Below are 14,309 nucleotides of genomic sequence, written 5' to 3' on the forward strand. Positions count from 1 at the left end.
ACGTCCAGGACAGTTGGCAGAAGAAGCGCCACTGAGATGGGCTTTGAGGGAGCCCACCAGGCCAGGGTGGTTGTGGTGAAGGAGGGCAGGTGGTCAGCACCAGCCCCTCGCGGACCTGAAAGTACACGATGTGTGTGTGGAGAAGGGTGTGTCGTCACACGTTGTTAGAATGTGGATACATTGAGAAAGGCAGGTTGGAGGTGGAAGCAGGTCTGGCGACGGGCCCGTAAACAAGGTTAGGACCAGACGGGGTGGACCTAATGCGCCTTAGGCCAGGGGCCCGTGCTCTCCCTTGCATACAGTGAGTCACGGGAGGTTCTCAGCAGGTGTGGCCCCAGACACCTTTAATTCTCTGTTTTCTCATCTGAAAAAGAATTCTTCTCCTAGCGGAAGCAGAAAATTCCTACTGTTGGGCCCTCTTTCGGGTTAAGGCATGAAGGCCTGTTCAGAAGTCAGCCTGGTGGCTGGGGGCAGTAACTCTGGAAGTTAGTTATCGCCGTCTGATGGCCCAGGAGAGGGTTCCTCACCCCAGAGGCCCTGAGTGATCCAGTCCCCCGCGTCTGCACCTGCGCCATGACCTCTGGCCACTTCCTCCTTCGTGGGCCTGGCCACACTGGCCTTCTTGCTGTCCTTCACATGCTGCAATTGCAGGCCTGTTGTGCGGGTTTTGCACTCACCCTTCCCTCTGCTGGCGTGTCCTGCCCCTGACCTTCCCAGAGTCAGTTCTTCCTTCTCATTCTGGCGTCAGTTTAAGTGTCTTCTCTCCAAAGAAGTGGTGCCCCCAAATTTTGTGGCATAAAACAGCCATGTCATGATGCCCACAAACTTTCCAAGCCAAGAGCTCAGACAGGGCAAGGTGGGGACAGAGTGTCTGCTCCATGAGGTCTGGAGAAGGTTTAAAAACAAGGAGTGACTCGATGGCCAGGGGCTGGAATCGAACACACCCAGCTGCTGGTCGGTGCTGGCTACTGTTTGGGACCTCAGCTGGATGGGTGGCCAGAACACTTACTTGTAGTCTCTCTGCATGGGCAGGTTTGGGCTTCCTCCTAGCATGGTAGTTGGGTTCCAAGAATGTGTGTCCCAAGGGAGAGGAAGGAGGAAGTTCATGGCCTTTTTGTGATCTAGCTTGGAAGTAGCAAGATTGTAAAAGCAGCACCACTTCCACCACACTCTGTTAGTTGAGACAGTCACAGACGCCAGGAGATTCAAGAGGAGGGAACATAGTCTTCGCCGTTCAGTGGGAAGAGTATCAAGTTCACGTTGCATGAAGACCGTGTGAAATAAGAGATACTGTTAGGGCTATTTTTGGAAAATACAGTATATTACAGAAGCCTTTCCTAATAATTCTGTGTTAGTTAAAAATTGTGCTCAACTGCTAGTAATAAAAACCCAGTATGCTGCCTTGCATAATTTAGAGGTACTTTTCTCTTGTGAAATAAGTCCAGAAGTAAGAAAGATCCAGGTCAAGTTTGGCAGCTCCAAACAGTCTCAGGGACCAAGGTTCCATCTGTCTGCTGCCTCCATTTCCAAGGTTCCTTGTGAAACAGGATGGCTGCTGCAGCTCTCACCATCACATCCGTGTCCCAGGCAAGAAGAAGAAGAGAGGGAGAAAATGAAAAGGTTGTGCCCCCAGCTGAGTTAGTTCACTTGAAACAGATTTCCTGAAAGCCTCTGACAACTTCTACTTCCATCACATTGGGCACTACTAGTTGTAAGGGAGGCTGGGTCAACTGGAAGTCATTTGGTCAAAGCTGGGTTCAGATCAGTGGCCGTGTTTCTTGTGTGTTTATTCTGGGGCCCAGGCTGAAGGTGCAGCGGGAACCCAGGGGAGGCTTTTCCCAGGGTGACGGTAGGAGAGCAAGTGCCATGGCCAGTCCCAGAGGCAGAGCACAGGGCGGTGCCTCCCCAGGGATGACGCTGCGGCCAGAGTGCGACGCAGGGATCTATCCTGCTCCGTCTCCTTCCCTTCACTGCACTCTTCACCATCTAAACCGATCTGATTTATGAATCTCTTCTGTCATGTTTTTATTTTCGTCAGTGTCACATACTTTCCAATTCCCCTTGTGATTTCTTCTTTGACCTAGAGTTATTTAAAATTGCTTAATTTCCAAAGGAAAAAAAAATTTTTTTAAACTGCTTAATTTCCAAATATTTGTGAATTTCCCAAATTTCCTTCTACTGCTGATCTCTGGTTCCATTCTCCAAAGTGAGTGGAGAATATGCTTTGTGTGGTTTCGGCCCTTTTGAATGTACTGAGACTCGCCTGTGGCCTGACACATGGCGCGTCCTGGAGGACGTCCCGTGTGTGCTCGGGAGGGATGTGTCTCGCTCGGCTGGGTGGGTGTTCCACAGACGTCAGGGCGGCGGTGGTGCTGTTTGAGTCTTCTGCACCCTCGGTTTCCTGTCTCAGCGTGGGTCCCTCCCTGAGTGTGGGTTAGTGACGTCTCCGACTGGGGGTGTTGCGTTGTCCACACCCCTTCAATTCTGTCTGCTCTGCTCTGTGCATTTGGGGTTGTTTTTAGATGTTTGCTTGTTGCCTGCTTCCCTCACTGCACCTGGAGCTCCTTGAAGGCAAAGAGCCGACAGATTTCATTCCCAGTGGTCTGTGATGCCCAGTACACTGTTGGTGCTCAATACATAACTGATGAGTGAGTGATGGCGGGGTCAGTCCTTCCAACGGTCTTAATGTTTGTTTCATCAAGATAATTTCCTGAGCTCCTCCCATGGGCTCTAATGGAGGAATGACAAGAGGGAGGTCCCTGCCCTCCAGGAACTGACAGTCCAGGAGGGAGGTGGGCATGAAAAGAAATAATATTAATACAGTGGTGGGGGCACCCAGAGGCTGGGGAGGCTCCAGGGAGGTGCCTGCCCCAAGTTTCCAGGGGTCAGAGAAGGATTCCCAGAGGAAAGGTGCCTAAGCTGAGACTTGGAGGATGGGGAGGAGTTAGTCCGGTGGGGAGCAGTGAGGAAGGCTTGCAGCTGGCAAAGAGATCAGCATGTGCAAAGGCCCAGAGGCCAGCTCAAGAACGGTGTGATTGGCAGCTGAAAGAAGTTCAGGCTGGCTGGAGTGCTGTGAGTGAGTGAGAGAAGGATGAGTGTTAGGGCCAGCCGAGGGTGGGCCAGAGCCCTGCAAACCCTGCAGGGCAGGTTTGGGGTTTGGTTTCAATCTGCTGAAGGTCCATAGGAGGCTGTTGGGTGATTGCAGCTGGGTTGACAGTGGACTGTGGTGCTGCAGGCAGGTTGGAGGACTGTGTGCCTGGTGATTGGTGGGCTGTCGGGTGTAGGAAAGGGAGGCTGACCCCAGGTTTCTGGCTTGCTGACCCACTAAGGAACCAAGTGCTGGAGAGGGTCAGGCGAGGCTTGGGGACAGATGATGAGTTACGTTGGGGTGGGGGGCTCGAGGAAGGACATGCTTGTGGTCAGCTGGGTGCAGGATGTGCACCAGAAGTGGTCAAGTGTAGAGGGTAACTGAAGCTCCTGAAGAGACCGAGGTTTCCTCGAGGGAGGCTGCAGAGTCAGGAGTGGGCTCTCAGGTACCCTGGTAGGAAGGAGGTGCCCTGGAGGGGGTGAGCCTGCGGACTGGCAGGCTTTCGTGAGAGGACGAAAGGACTTAGGGAGGAGTGTTAGGAGGACGCAGTGCAGGGCAGTGAGAGGCTCCCAGGTCCTCCCCGCACCCCTCCCGCTGACCACTGATCGCACCACCCACTCTCCTCAGTGGTGGGGCCGCTAGAAGGGGTGCAGGGGCATCGGAAACACCGCAAGGAACACTGCAGGACGGAGCCCAGCTGCTCACACTGCTCAGAGGAGGAGAGTCATTCAGAAACCCTCCCTTATCAGCGTGTGGGAGTTTGTCTGTGGCCTCGGTGCTGACATGATGGGCGAACGCAGGACCTAGAGAGACTTGGTAGTGAATTTATGCGTTTATTTACCTAGATTGGTGTGCTAGCCCCGCTTCCTCACCCAGCCAGCTCTAGCTTCTCGTTGTAGTCAGTGTCCCATGTGCCAGATGTGGGGACCGGTGGGGGCAGGAGCATTTTTTGAGCTCCCATATGTGCTTGGCAGGTTACAGACATTGACTCATTTAATTGCACGTAGCTTGTACTCAGTAAGCATTTCTCAGATGTTTGAATGGGTCCAAAACTGAGTCCCAGGAGAAGGTGAGTGACTTACTCAGTGTCACACAGCCAGTGAGAAGTGGGGCCAGGGCTGTTTGACTCCAGAGCCCTAAGAAGGGGAGGAAACAACTGGATGTGGAGTAGTCCTATTAGGTGGTAAGGAGCCCAAAGAGGGAGGAATCAGTGTGAGCAGGACCAGTCAGAGTGAGCAGAAGGAGTGAAGTCAAGGAAGGCTTCCTGGAAGAGGAGGCATTGCTATGGACATGGATGGACAGGAAGTAGAAACAGGCCTTTCAGCAGGTAGGAACAGCAGAACTAAGTGCACAGAGGGGAGGGCTTGGGAGTGTGGGGTGTACAGGGAGTATCTGGAGAGCTGGTCTTCAGGGAGAGCCTGAATGCTGGGAGCCAGTGTGTTTCAAAAGGGAGTCATTGGAGTTGGGAGCCCTGAGGACTCCAGCAGGGCAGACGCAGTGCAGGAGTTGTAGGGAAGGTTGGTCTGGGGTTTGCTGGGGGTGGATGATGCTGGGGGCCAGACCAAGCCCTCACTCGGCCTCCTGCTGGGGAATGTGGTGCCAGGAGGATGTGTTTCGCAGGGGCAGGGAGTGTGACTGTCTCTTACTTGTCTTTGCAGCCCCTGCCCTTGGGGCGGGGGGAATGCGGCTACTTCTGCCTCTAAGTCTTGGCTGGGCTGCTCCAGGGCAGAGTGAGCACGCTGATCTTCGGGAGGATCAGAGAGTAGCAGATTTTATTTGAGTGTGAGAAGACATGCCCTTTTTCCTCAGAATTGCTTGGGGTGAGGGGGAACGGGGTGAGCTCCCCAGGTCGGGAAGGCAGCAGCTGTTGGGGGTATCTCAGCAGAGAAAGTGTCCACCCCAGGCGTGTGGCCCTTCCCTCTATATTTTCGTTCAGTCCAGGAAAAAAACTTGCTGTATAACCTTGAAAAGGCTCTTTCTCCTTCATCCCTCACCCTGAGATGGCTGGTGGGAGCTTGTTTTCAAGTGGAATTTTCCTCAGCACCCCAGTGTGAACAGCGGATGAAAGTGGAGGTGCTTTTGTCCAAAGGCGGGTGGAGGCCAGAGCTGGCTCTGCCTCCACTGCCCGTAAGCCGGGTCCCCAGCTGGGTCCCCAGGGAGCACAGTGAGGGAAGCGCACCCACATCGGTGTGGTCCCCAGCCTGCAGCATCACCTGGGGCTGTGGGCGTGCGTATTCCTGGGTCCCGCCCAGATCTGCTAGGTCAGAAACCCTGGGGGTGGGGCCTGGCCATCTGTGTTTTAAGGAGCCCTCCAGCAATACTGATGGACAGGAACATTTGACACCCACAAATGGGCCATCCTGTAAGGTCTTCCAGCACAGACGGCCTGTGATTCCTGTCCCCTGGAAGCCAGCAACCTCTAGAATACTGGTCCGCAGCCCTGGCTGTGCATGGGTCCCTGCGAGCTTTAAAAAAAATAGAGGCTCAGCTCCCACCCTCAGAGATACGTGTTTCATTGGTCTGGAGTGCAGCCTGGTGATCAGGAGTTGAAAAGCTCCCAGGTGATTCTAATTTGCACCTGACACTGTGAACTTAGTGGGAAAGTAGCAAGCAGCCATCAGCGCAGTTGTGAGCAAAGACGGGCCAGTCTGAGGGTGAAACAAAAATGAGTGAGCCGCGGTCAGCTCTCTGCTTAACTGGAGGAGGTGAGTAGCCTGACAGTGCAAACTTCTGTAAAGCCATTGCCTTTCAGGCCGGGATGCAGGTGACCCCGCCCCACGTGCGCAGCAGGTGCCGGGGAATACTCAAGGCCACTGGAGAAACACAGCACGTTTTTTAAGAGCCTCTGCTTTGCTCTAGATATGTAATTTTAAGTAAATTAAATTGGGCATGGATATATTCCGGAGAATAATGTAAAATATGCATTAATTTTTAAGCCATAGTTTGAGACTTCAGAGACATTCTGGGATCAGGGTGGCGCCCTTCAGGCTGTGACCCAGGTCTCTGGAGGCCGTAGGACACTTGAGAGTCCCTTAGACTGACTGCTGAAGTAACCCAGGAAGGTCTCATGGTGGAGGTGGCGTTCAAAGCAGCTTTGAAAGATGAACAAGGTATAGATCAGATGCTGGAGGCACAGAACAAAGACACAGGCTGGAAAAGAGGGTTCTTACAAAGCAGCAGTTCCCAAAGTGTGTTCCTGGGACCAGCAGCAGCAGGGACATCTGGGAACTTGGAAGAAATGAAAATTATCCAGCCCCACACCCGAACTACTGAGCAGACACTGGGGGCGGGGCCCAGCAGGCTGGGTTTGAATCAGTTGAGCAGGTGATCCCATTGAACACGCAGCTCGGAGAACCGCTGGTGTAAAGAAATGGGCATTGGGGCAGAGGTGGGAGGGACTAGCCCTCAGTGCCTGGCCAAGGAGGTTAACTTGGCTGTGAGGGCAGCAGGGGCCACGAAGGGCTTGGAGGAGCGTGAAAACAGTAGGGGGCACTTGCATGTCCTCACTCCCCTCAGGGACCTCAGAGAACTATTTTGCTTTTTAGAAAATGTTTTGTAACTTACATACAGTTTAAGTTAAATCACAAATCTTAAGGGTGGGGCTCAAATTTTTAATATGTCCATGTGTGTACACTTGCCACCACCATCCAGATAGAACATTTCCATTGCCCAGAAGATGCCCCATGCCCCTCCCTGGTCATTGTCACCTCCACCCCCGGCGGTTGCCACTACTTTACTTTCCATCACATTCGATTGGTTTAGCCTGTCCCTGAACCTCATATGCATGGAATCATGAATTATGTGTTCTTTTGTCTCTGGCTTCTTTGCTCAGCTTGATGTGTGAGACTCATCCCCTTTCTATGTCGACTAGTGTTCGTCTGTATGGCTATACCACCGGTGGTGTGTCTGTCCGCCTGTTAAAGGTCATTTGGGCTGTTTCCCTTTGGGCTGTTGTAAATCTGCTGTGAATGTTACGCGTGTTTTCTAGGGGAGATGGGCACTCATTTCTCCTCAGTGTTCATCTAGGAGTGGAATTGCTGGGTCATGGGGTAAGCATCGATTTAGCTTTACTAGAAACTACCAAGTAGGTTTACACAAGGGTGGCAGCGATAGGCGCCCTCATTGGCGACGAGTGGGGCTGACGCCTCCGCACGCCTGCCCGCAGATGGTACTGTCAGTCGTTTGGCTCGTGGCCCTTCTGCTGGTTGTGTGTGGCTTCTCCTGCAGTTTTAAGTTGCATTTCCCTGAGGATTAATGAAATTAAGTGTCTTTCCTGTTTATTAGCCATTTGAAAATCCTCATTTTTAAAAACATATTTTTTAAAACTTTTTAATGGAGAACCTGAGGATGGAACCCAGGACCTCATGCACACTAAGCACACACTCTACCACTGAGCTGTACCCCCGCACTGGAAATTCTCATTTGAAAAATGTCTTAGGGTTATTTTTTCAATTGGGTTGTCTGTCTTTTTTCTCACTGATTTGTTGGAGTTATTTAAATATTCTGGACACAAGTCCATTTTCAGATATGTATATTATGGTCTCCCAATTTGTGGCTTCCCTATTCAATTTTTTAACAGCTTAATTGAGATAAATCTCATACCATACAATTTATCTGTTTAAAGTATAAAATTCAACTGTTTTTAGTATGTTCAGAGCACTGCAGTCATCACCACACTCGATTTTAGCACGTTCTCGTCACCCCAGAGAGGCCCTACACCTTTGCTCCGTCCCCCCCAGCCCTCGGCGCCCCCCGGTCCAGGTCTGTCTCTGCACCGTGCACACCTCCTGTGAACAGGGTCAGACAGTTGTTGGTCTTTTGACACTGGCTCTGCCATCCAGCCTCGCGCTTTCAAGGTCCATCCGTGTCATAGCCTGTGCTGTTGCCTCACTCCTGTTCACGGCTAAGGGAAATTTCACCGAGCGGGTGGACCACGTCTTTGTTTATCCATTCATCAGCTGATGGGCGTTTGACTGAAAACGCTGCTGTGAACATGCATGTACAAGTTCTCGAGTGGACATAGGTTCTCCCTTCTCTTGGGTGTATATCTAGGAGTGCAATCACTGGATCATATGGTAACTTTTTAACCTTTTGGGAAGCTGCCAGACTGTTTTCCGCTGTGGCTGTACCATTTTCCATCCCCACCACCGCAGCACGAGGGTTCCAGTTTCTCCACTTCCTTGCCGTGCTGGCTGTTTCATGTCTTTTTAATTCTAGCCATGCTGGGGGGTGTGAAGTGCTATCTCGCTGGGGCTTTGTTTCGTATTTCCCTAGTGACTAATCAGGATGTTAGGCATCCTTCCGTGTGCTTCTTGGTTATTTGTTTATATTCTTTGGAGAAATGTCTTTTCAAGTCCTTCGCTCATTTTTTAATGGGTTGTCTTTTTATTGTAATTCTGTGTACAAGTCCCTTAACAGATACGTGATTTGCAAGTATTTTTCCCCATTCCGTAGGTTTTCTTTTCGCTCTCTTAAGAATATCCTTTGAAGGAAGAAAGTTTTACATTTTGATAAAGTCTAATTTATCTATATTTTTCCTTTCATTGCTTGTGCTTTTGGTGTCATAGCTAAGAAAGCTTTGCCTAGCCCCGAATCACAAAGATTTACTCCCGTTTTTTAGAAAGAGTTTTACTGTTTTAGCTCTTACTTTTAAGTCTTTGAATTTGAGTTAATTTTTGTATATGACCTAAAGAAGGAGTCCATGTTCGTCCTTCTGCAGATATCCAATTAGCAGCACCGTTTGTTCAAAGGGTTATTTTCCCATTGAATTTTCTTAGCGCCCTTTGCCGAAAATCACTTGACCACAAATATTTCTGGATTCTCAACTTTATTCCATTAATCTAAGTGGCCTTCTGTTCTTAGGCCATTACCACGCAGTCTTGATTCCTGTAGCCTCGCAGCAAGGTTTGAAATCGGCAAGCGTGAGTCTTCCAACTTTGTTTGTCTCTAAGGTTGTTTGGCTCTTCTGGGCCCTTTGTGTCTCCATACGCATTTTAGGATCAGCTTGTCAATTTCTGTAAAAAAGGCAGCTGGGATTTTGATAAGGGTTGATATGAATCTGCCTCTCAATTTGGGGAGTGCTGACCTCTTAACAATGTTATATGAAGTCGTGAACGTGGGACACCGTTCTGTTTGCTTAGGTCTTCAGTTTCTTTCAATGATGTTTTGTTGTTCTCAGAGCACAGGTTCTGTGCTTCCTTTGTTAAATTTACTCCTAAGCATTTTATTCTTTCTCATCTTAATCACTTGTAAAATTATTTTTAACCTTTTATTTTAAAACAATTTCAATTTTATACAAAACTAACCGGGATTGTACACTGAACAACCAAATTCTCTTTTTCCGTATTCATCTTTTAACATGGAGTCCATTTTTCTCCCTCTGTGGTTAGTAATCTTTGTATACAGTTTAAGAAATCTTCGCATGCCCCACAGAGAATTATTTTCAGGGTTCCAAAGTACCTTCCCGTTACCGGCCAGGCCAAGTGACGTCATGCCTCCGGGACAGGGGCATGTTGGTGACGTAAGTGGGTCATGGCTGACAGTGTGCACTTGGCCGCGTGGGATTCTGGTGAGCCACTTGCCTTCCAGCAGTGGCATCCGTGGTTTGACCGCTTGCAAGGAGCAGGACATCCTGGCCACCCACCAACAGTTCAGCCCAGAGAGTGGAGATGCTGTGTCACCCAGAGAACACAGTGGTGGGTTTGGAGAAGGGGCAAGTGGCCAGGAGACCAGGCCCCTGAATGTGAGGACCCTGCTTCCACTGCAGGCCAGCCTGGAGCGGGGTCCTGGGAACCCTGAGAGTTCCCGGGAGACTCTGGGATCCACAGGCAGAGGCTGTCCTCACCTCGGGCTTCTCCGCCAGGCTGCCCCATGGTCTCTGAGGTTGGGCAGAGCTTTGGCCAGGATTCTGGAGATCTGGGTTCCAGTCTCGCTCCTTGACCTGGGCAAGTCGCTCTGCCATCTGGCCAGTCATAAGAGGAGGAATTGGTGTGGAGCAGTGGGGCGAGCTGGGGCTCTGGAGTCGGGCCCCCTTGGGCTCAGATCCCGCCGTCTTGGTGGCCTTGGGCAAATTACTTAGTCTCTCTGTCTCTGATCCATGCACTCTCTCCCCTCATGGGACCGTAGGTCCTGGCCTCTCCCCTGTTCTCCTGGACGACTGGAACGGCCTTCTCACTGGTCCTGCTCCCAATCCGGCCACTGCCAGTTTATTTTCCCAAGAAAGCAAACTTCTTAAGACAGATTCCTGGTCACTTTGCTCCCCAGCTTAGCATCCTTCACTGGTTCCTCATCACCCCAGGATGAAACCCAAGTCCCTTAAAAAGCCTGCAGGGCCCTGTGGGATGGGACCCCTGTCTGACCTTCCTGCATTATCATGTTCCAGTCCTCTGTGCAACGTGCACACACATGCCCACTCTTACCCATACCTCCAGCACCCAAACCACACCCAACTCAGGCCGTCCTCCACCTCAGGGCCTTTGCACATGCTGTCCCCTCACCTGGAGCACTCCCCCTCTTGTCTCAGTGTGGGTGTTGCCTCCCTGGAGCTAAGCCAGGCCTCCTTCCCCTGGTCCCCGTGCTTTTCCCCGTCCCAACACCCACTCCCCTGTGTTGACATCGTTTTGCTCACTACTTTGCCCCTAGACTGCAGACTCTCTGAGGGCAGGACTGCATCTCTCCTGCCCCCACCTTCCCCTCAGGGCTTGGGGCAGAGCAGGCACTCAAAATTGAGAGGATGAAGGCTGTGTATCTTCTACCTCCCTGCTCTCTCTGCGGTGGCTGCCAGGCCCCCAGGGGCGATGACAGGCCAGGACTACTGGGACAGCAGAAACCTTCCAGGGAGTGATGGATGGAGTGGCGGGCACTCGGCTCTTCCCGCCGATGCACGAGTCTGCAGAGCGGATGTTTGTGGTGATTCCAATTATGCTCCAGTTGATGGAGTGAGTTATGCTGGTGATGGCCTTCCTGCCCATTGGGACTGAGTCAATTTAGTGAGAATTAATTACAGGTGAGAAAGCAGCTTGCAAAGCAGTTAATATCTAAGCTCCCTGGAGTGTGATACACATGCAGCCATCAGCTTTGTCTTTGCTTGTCCTCTCCCCCCTCCCCGTCCACCCACTCCCTTGTGCTCGGATCTGGGCATCAGGGTGACCCGATTCAGGTCTTGGCTCCCCCGTGACTCACTCTCCTTTTCTGTCAAATAAGGGTCCTGCAGTCCATCAATCAGCAAGCGTTATAAAATTCTTCTGTGTCACATACTCTTCAGGACTTCAAAAACATGGGAGGCCACAGGCAAGCAGTGGCTCTGCTCTGAGGATGTCATGTCTAAAACAGAACCATTACTGCCATGGGGTAGCGCTTCACAGTTTACAAAGCAGTTTTAACCATTAGGATGAGCCTCTCAGGAGCCTTGTGCTATGTGTACCTGGTGGTACTGGTATCCCCATTTTACAGGTGAGGAAACTGAGGCACAGATAGATTGACAGCTTGCCTGGGATCCCTTCTGGGGTAGCTGGGCTGGAACCTGGCACGGACCGGAGAGGGAGTGTGCAGAAAGTCCTCTCTCAACCGCTGCCCAGCAGGAGGCGTTACCGGCCTCATCAGCACGTTTTCTCTCTTTCTCTGGGATGCCAGGGCTGAGAAGACCTGCGGGGCTGGAGGCTGCGTCCTGATAAACACCGCGACTCACCGGGAAAGAGTGGGAGGGTCAGGAGAGACCCCCGGGCCAGCAGGGAAACCTCTGCTCCAGGTTCAGAATGACCCGTGTCCAGAGCCAGCTGTGGGCAGAAATAAGAGTAAAGCACCACCCCCCGCAGTGGGCCGGCCACCCCCACCCAGCTGCCCTCTCGCTGTCGTCCACACTCTCTCCGCCCTCCGAGACATGCTTTCAGGAAAGGCTCTGGTAGCGCAGGTGCAGTGGGATTCGGTTTCTGATTCCGGCTCAAGCCTGTGGCCTCCACTTAAGGACACACGTGCTTTCTGCAAAGAGAACCCACTTACGAGTTCAAGACTCAGCCCCCCAGGCTGACCTTAGTGATGGGGCGGGGAGGGCCGGCCTCGGGCAGGAACTAGCTCATCCTCCGCCCCGGGACTGCAGGCAGGGTGGCCGCCCTCCCCGTGTCCCCCCGCGGTTCCCGGCAGAGCAGGCCGCAGTGGGTGGCAGGAGGTCGGCTTGGGACATGATGAGGTGTTCAGGAAGTGGAGACCTTCGTAACCTCCGCATCTGCTGAGCCGTCTGGAGCACAGTGGCCTCTTTGCAGATGCGCTGGGGGCAGTGCCCTGAGGTCTCCGTCAGCCTCTGCCCCTCCCGTTCTGTCTCCCTCCCTCCATCAGTGCCCTCCCTCTGCTTTCTCATGTTTTCTTCCTTTCCCTTTCCTCCTTCCCCGCCTTCTGCCCCTGTCCCACCTCCCTGCCTCTCAGGCTCACTCCCTGTTCAGATGTGTGTGTTAAGAGAGTGAAAACTCTTAAGTCTCTAACAGTGAAACCTGTTCAGCAGTGGGATTAGCTGTCTTGCCCCGCAGTGAGCTCCCCGTCAGGGAGGCGGCTGAACAAGGCAGAGATCACCCTTCCTGAGTGTTGTCAAGGGGCCTTGGCCTCCTGGATGTGGGCCAGGCCACGGCTGGCCCGTGACTTCTGATGCGGAGCTCCCCTGATGTGCACTGCTCACTGTTCAGGGTGGTTTCAGGATCCCATGTATTTAAGATTGGGCCTCCTGCAGGTGTATTTGAAGATCAGGTACTTCTGTTGTGAGAAAGAAGTCTTAACACTCTTCATAATTTTAATACTTATTAAATTTACTTTAATTTTTAAAGCACTGAATCATGCAGAAATTTTAGAAAACAGAGGCAAGAAAGAAAAAAGTCAGTCCTAATTCCACGCCCCTGACACTGCACTGTTCACATTTTATTCCATTTCCTTTTAGCTTTTCTTTGTTCACTTTTTACACAGCTGTGTTCGGGTGGGGGCACAGCTTTGTACCCCCCTCATTTCTTGGCACTACACGCGAGTGTTTTTCCGGTCGCCGTCCTCACCATTTTCACTCGGGAGCGGGTGCCTATGATTTCTGTAGACTGTGCTGTGAAGCAGGGCGGCCCGTGAACCTCCTCAAAGACGGACACTAGTAAAGCAAGAGCTTTATGCTCCTTCCGGGAAGGGGCTACCCAACCCCTTAGCCATCTGGCAAAAAAGTGTGCAGCCAAGTTCCCACAAGGAAGGGGAGAAATGACCATGCTTTAAACCCTGCTCCGTGCCAGGAGCTGCGTGGGGGCTCTGGCCATCGGGTACCTGTGATCAGCAGGAGCGTGCTGTCACCCTTGTTTCACAGGGTCTGAGACACTGCTGTGAGGCCCCGTGTCCTGGTCTGTATGGAGGCCAGGCCTCCAAAGCCGCGGGGGAGCTGCCAGGAAGGGGGACCTGTGCTCAGTCCTATCGACCCGTGTGTAACTGGTCTTTCGGGGTTTCAGGATTTCCACAGAGCTGTCTTGAGGACCTTGGATGAGATGGACCAAGAGGGCAAGGACACGTTGGCCAGGGAGGAGCTGAGACGTGGCCTGAGTGAACTCCCAGCCATCTGCGACCTTCACCAGGGGATCCTGGAGGAGCTGGAGGAGAGGCTGGTGCACTGGTGAGCGGCCCCTGGACCCCCTCCACCCGCCTCCTCGCTGCTCTGGGGAATTGGAGAGAGGTGTCAGAACCCTACCCCCACGTGTCTCCTCCATTTGGCTGATGGGGAAGCCAAGACACCAGAGTGCTGGGTCGTCGGCCCAAAGTAAAACAACTGTGGGAGGTTCGGCCTGGGACCCCCACTGGGGATGCAGTGCCAGCCCCCACTGTCTAACATGGGGTGGTCACAGGCTGGTTCTCACTGTCCTGTCCCCGCCTCCCCCTTGGCTGCAGGGAGGGCCAGCAGAAGGTGGCTGACGTCTTCCTGGCCCGGGAGCAGGGGTTTGAGCACCACGCCGCTCACATCCTGCAGTTCGACAGGTACCTGAGTCTGCTCGGCGAGAGCTGCCTGCAGTCCCCCCGCCTGGCAGCTGCTGTCCAGGAGTTTGAGGTGGGTCCCTTGGTCCTCCACAAACCCACTCTAAGGATGCAGGGGTGTGGGTCAGTGCGGGGGTGCTGAATGCAGATCAGTGGGGCTTCTTAGTAGGCCTGAGGCTGGGGCCAGAGGGGCCGCCCTTGGAGGGTGGGGGTGACCCAGCAGGGGGAAGAACCTAGAAAATCC

General features: G+C 52.6%; 1 protein-coding gene across 1 annotated transcript in view; it reads left to right on the top strand.

Moving 5' to 3' along the window:
• Positions 1-14,309, top strand: part of FGD5 (FYVE, RhoGEF and PH domain containing 5) — a 104,301-nt gene that overhangs the window by 60,438 nt on the left and 29,554 nt on the right. The window contains exons 6-7 of the mRNA XM_031470965.2: positions 13,549-13,709; positions 13,982-14,138. Of these exons, the coding sequence (XP_031326825.2) occupies positions 13,549-13,709; positions 13,982-14,138 (318 nt within the window). The remainder of the gene's footprint in view (positions 1-13,548; positions 13,710-13,981; positions 14,139-14,309) is intronic.

The sequence above is a fragment of the Camelus dromedarius genome, chromosome 17 (assembly GCF_036321535.1).
Source record: "Camelus dromedarius isolate mCamDro1 chromosome 17, mCamDro1.pat, whole genome shotgun sequence".
Taxonomy (NCBI): Eukaryota; Metazoa; Chordata; class Mammalia; order Artiodactyla; family Camelidae; genus Camelus; species Camelus dromedarius.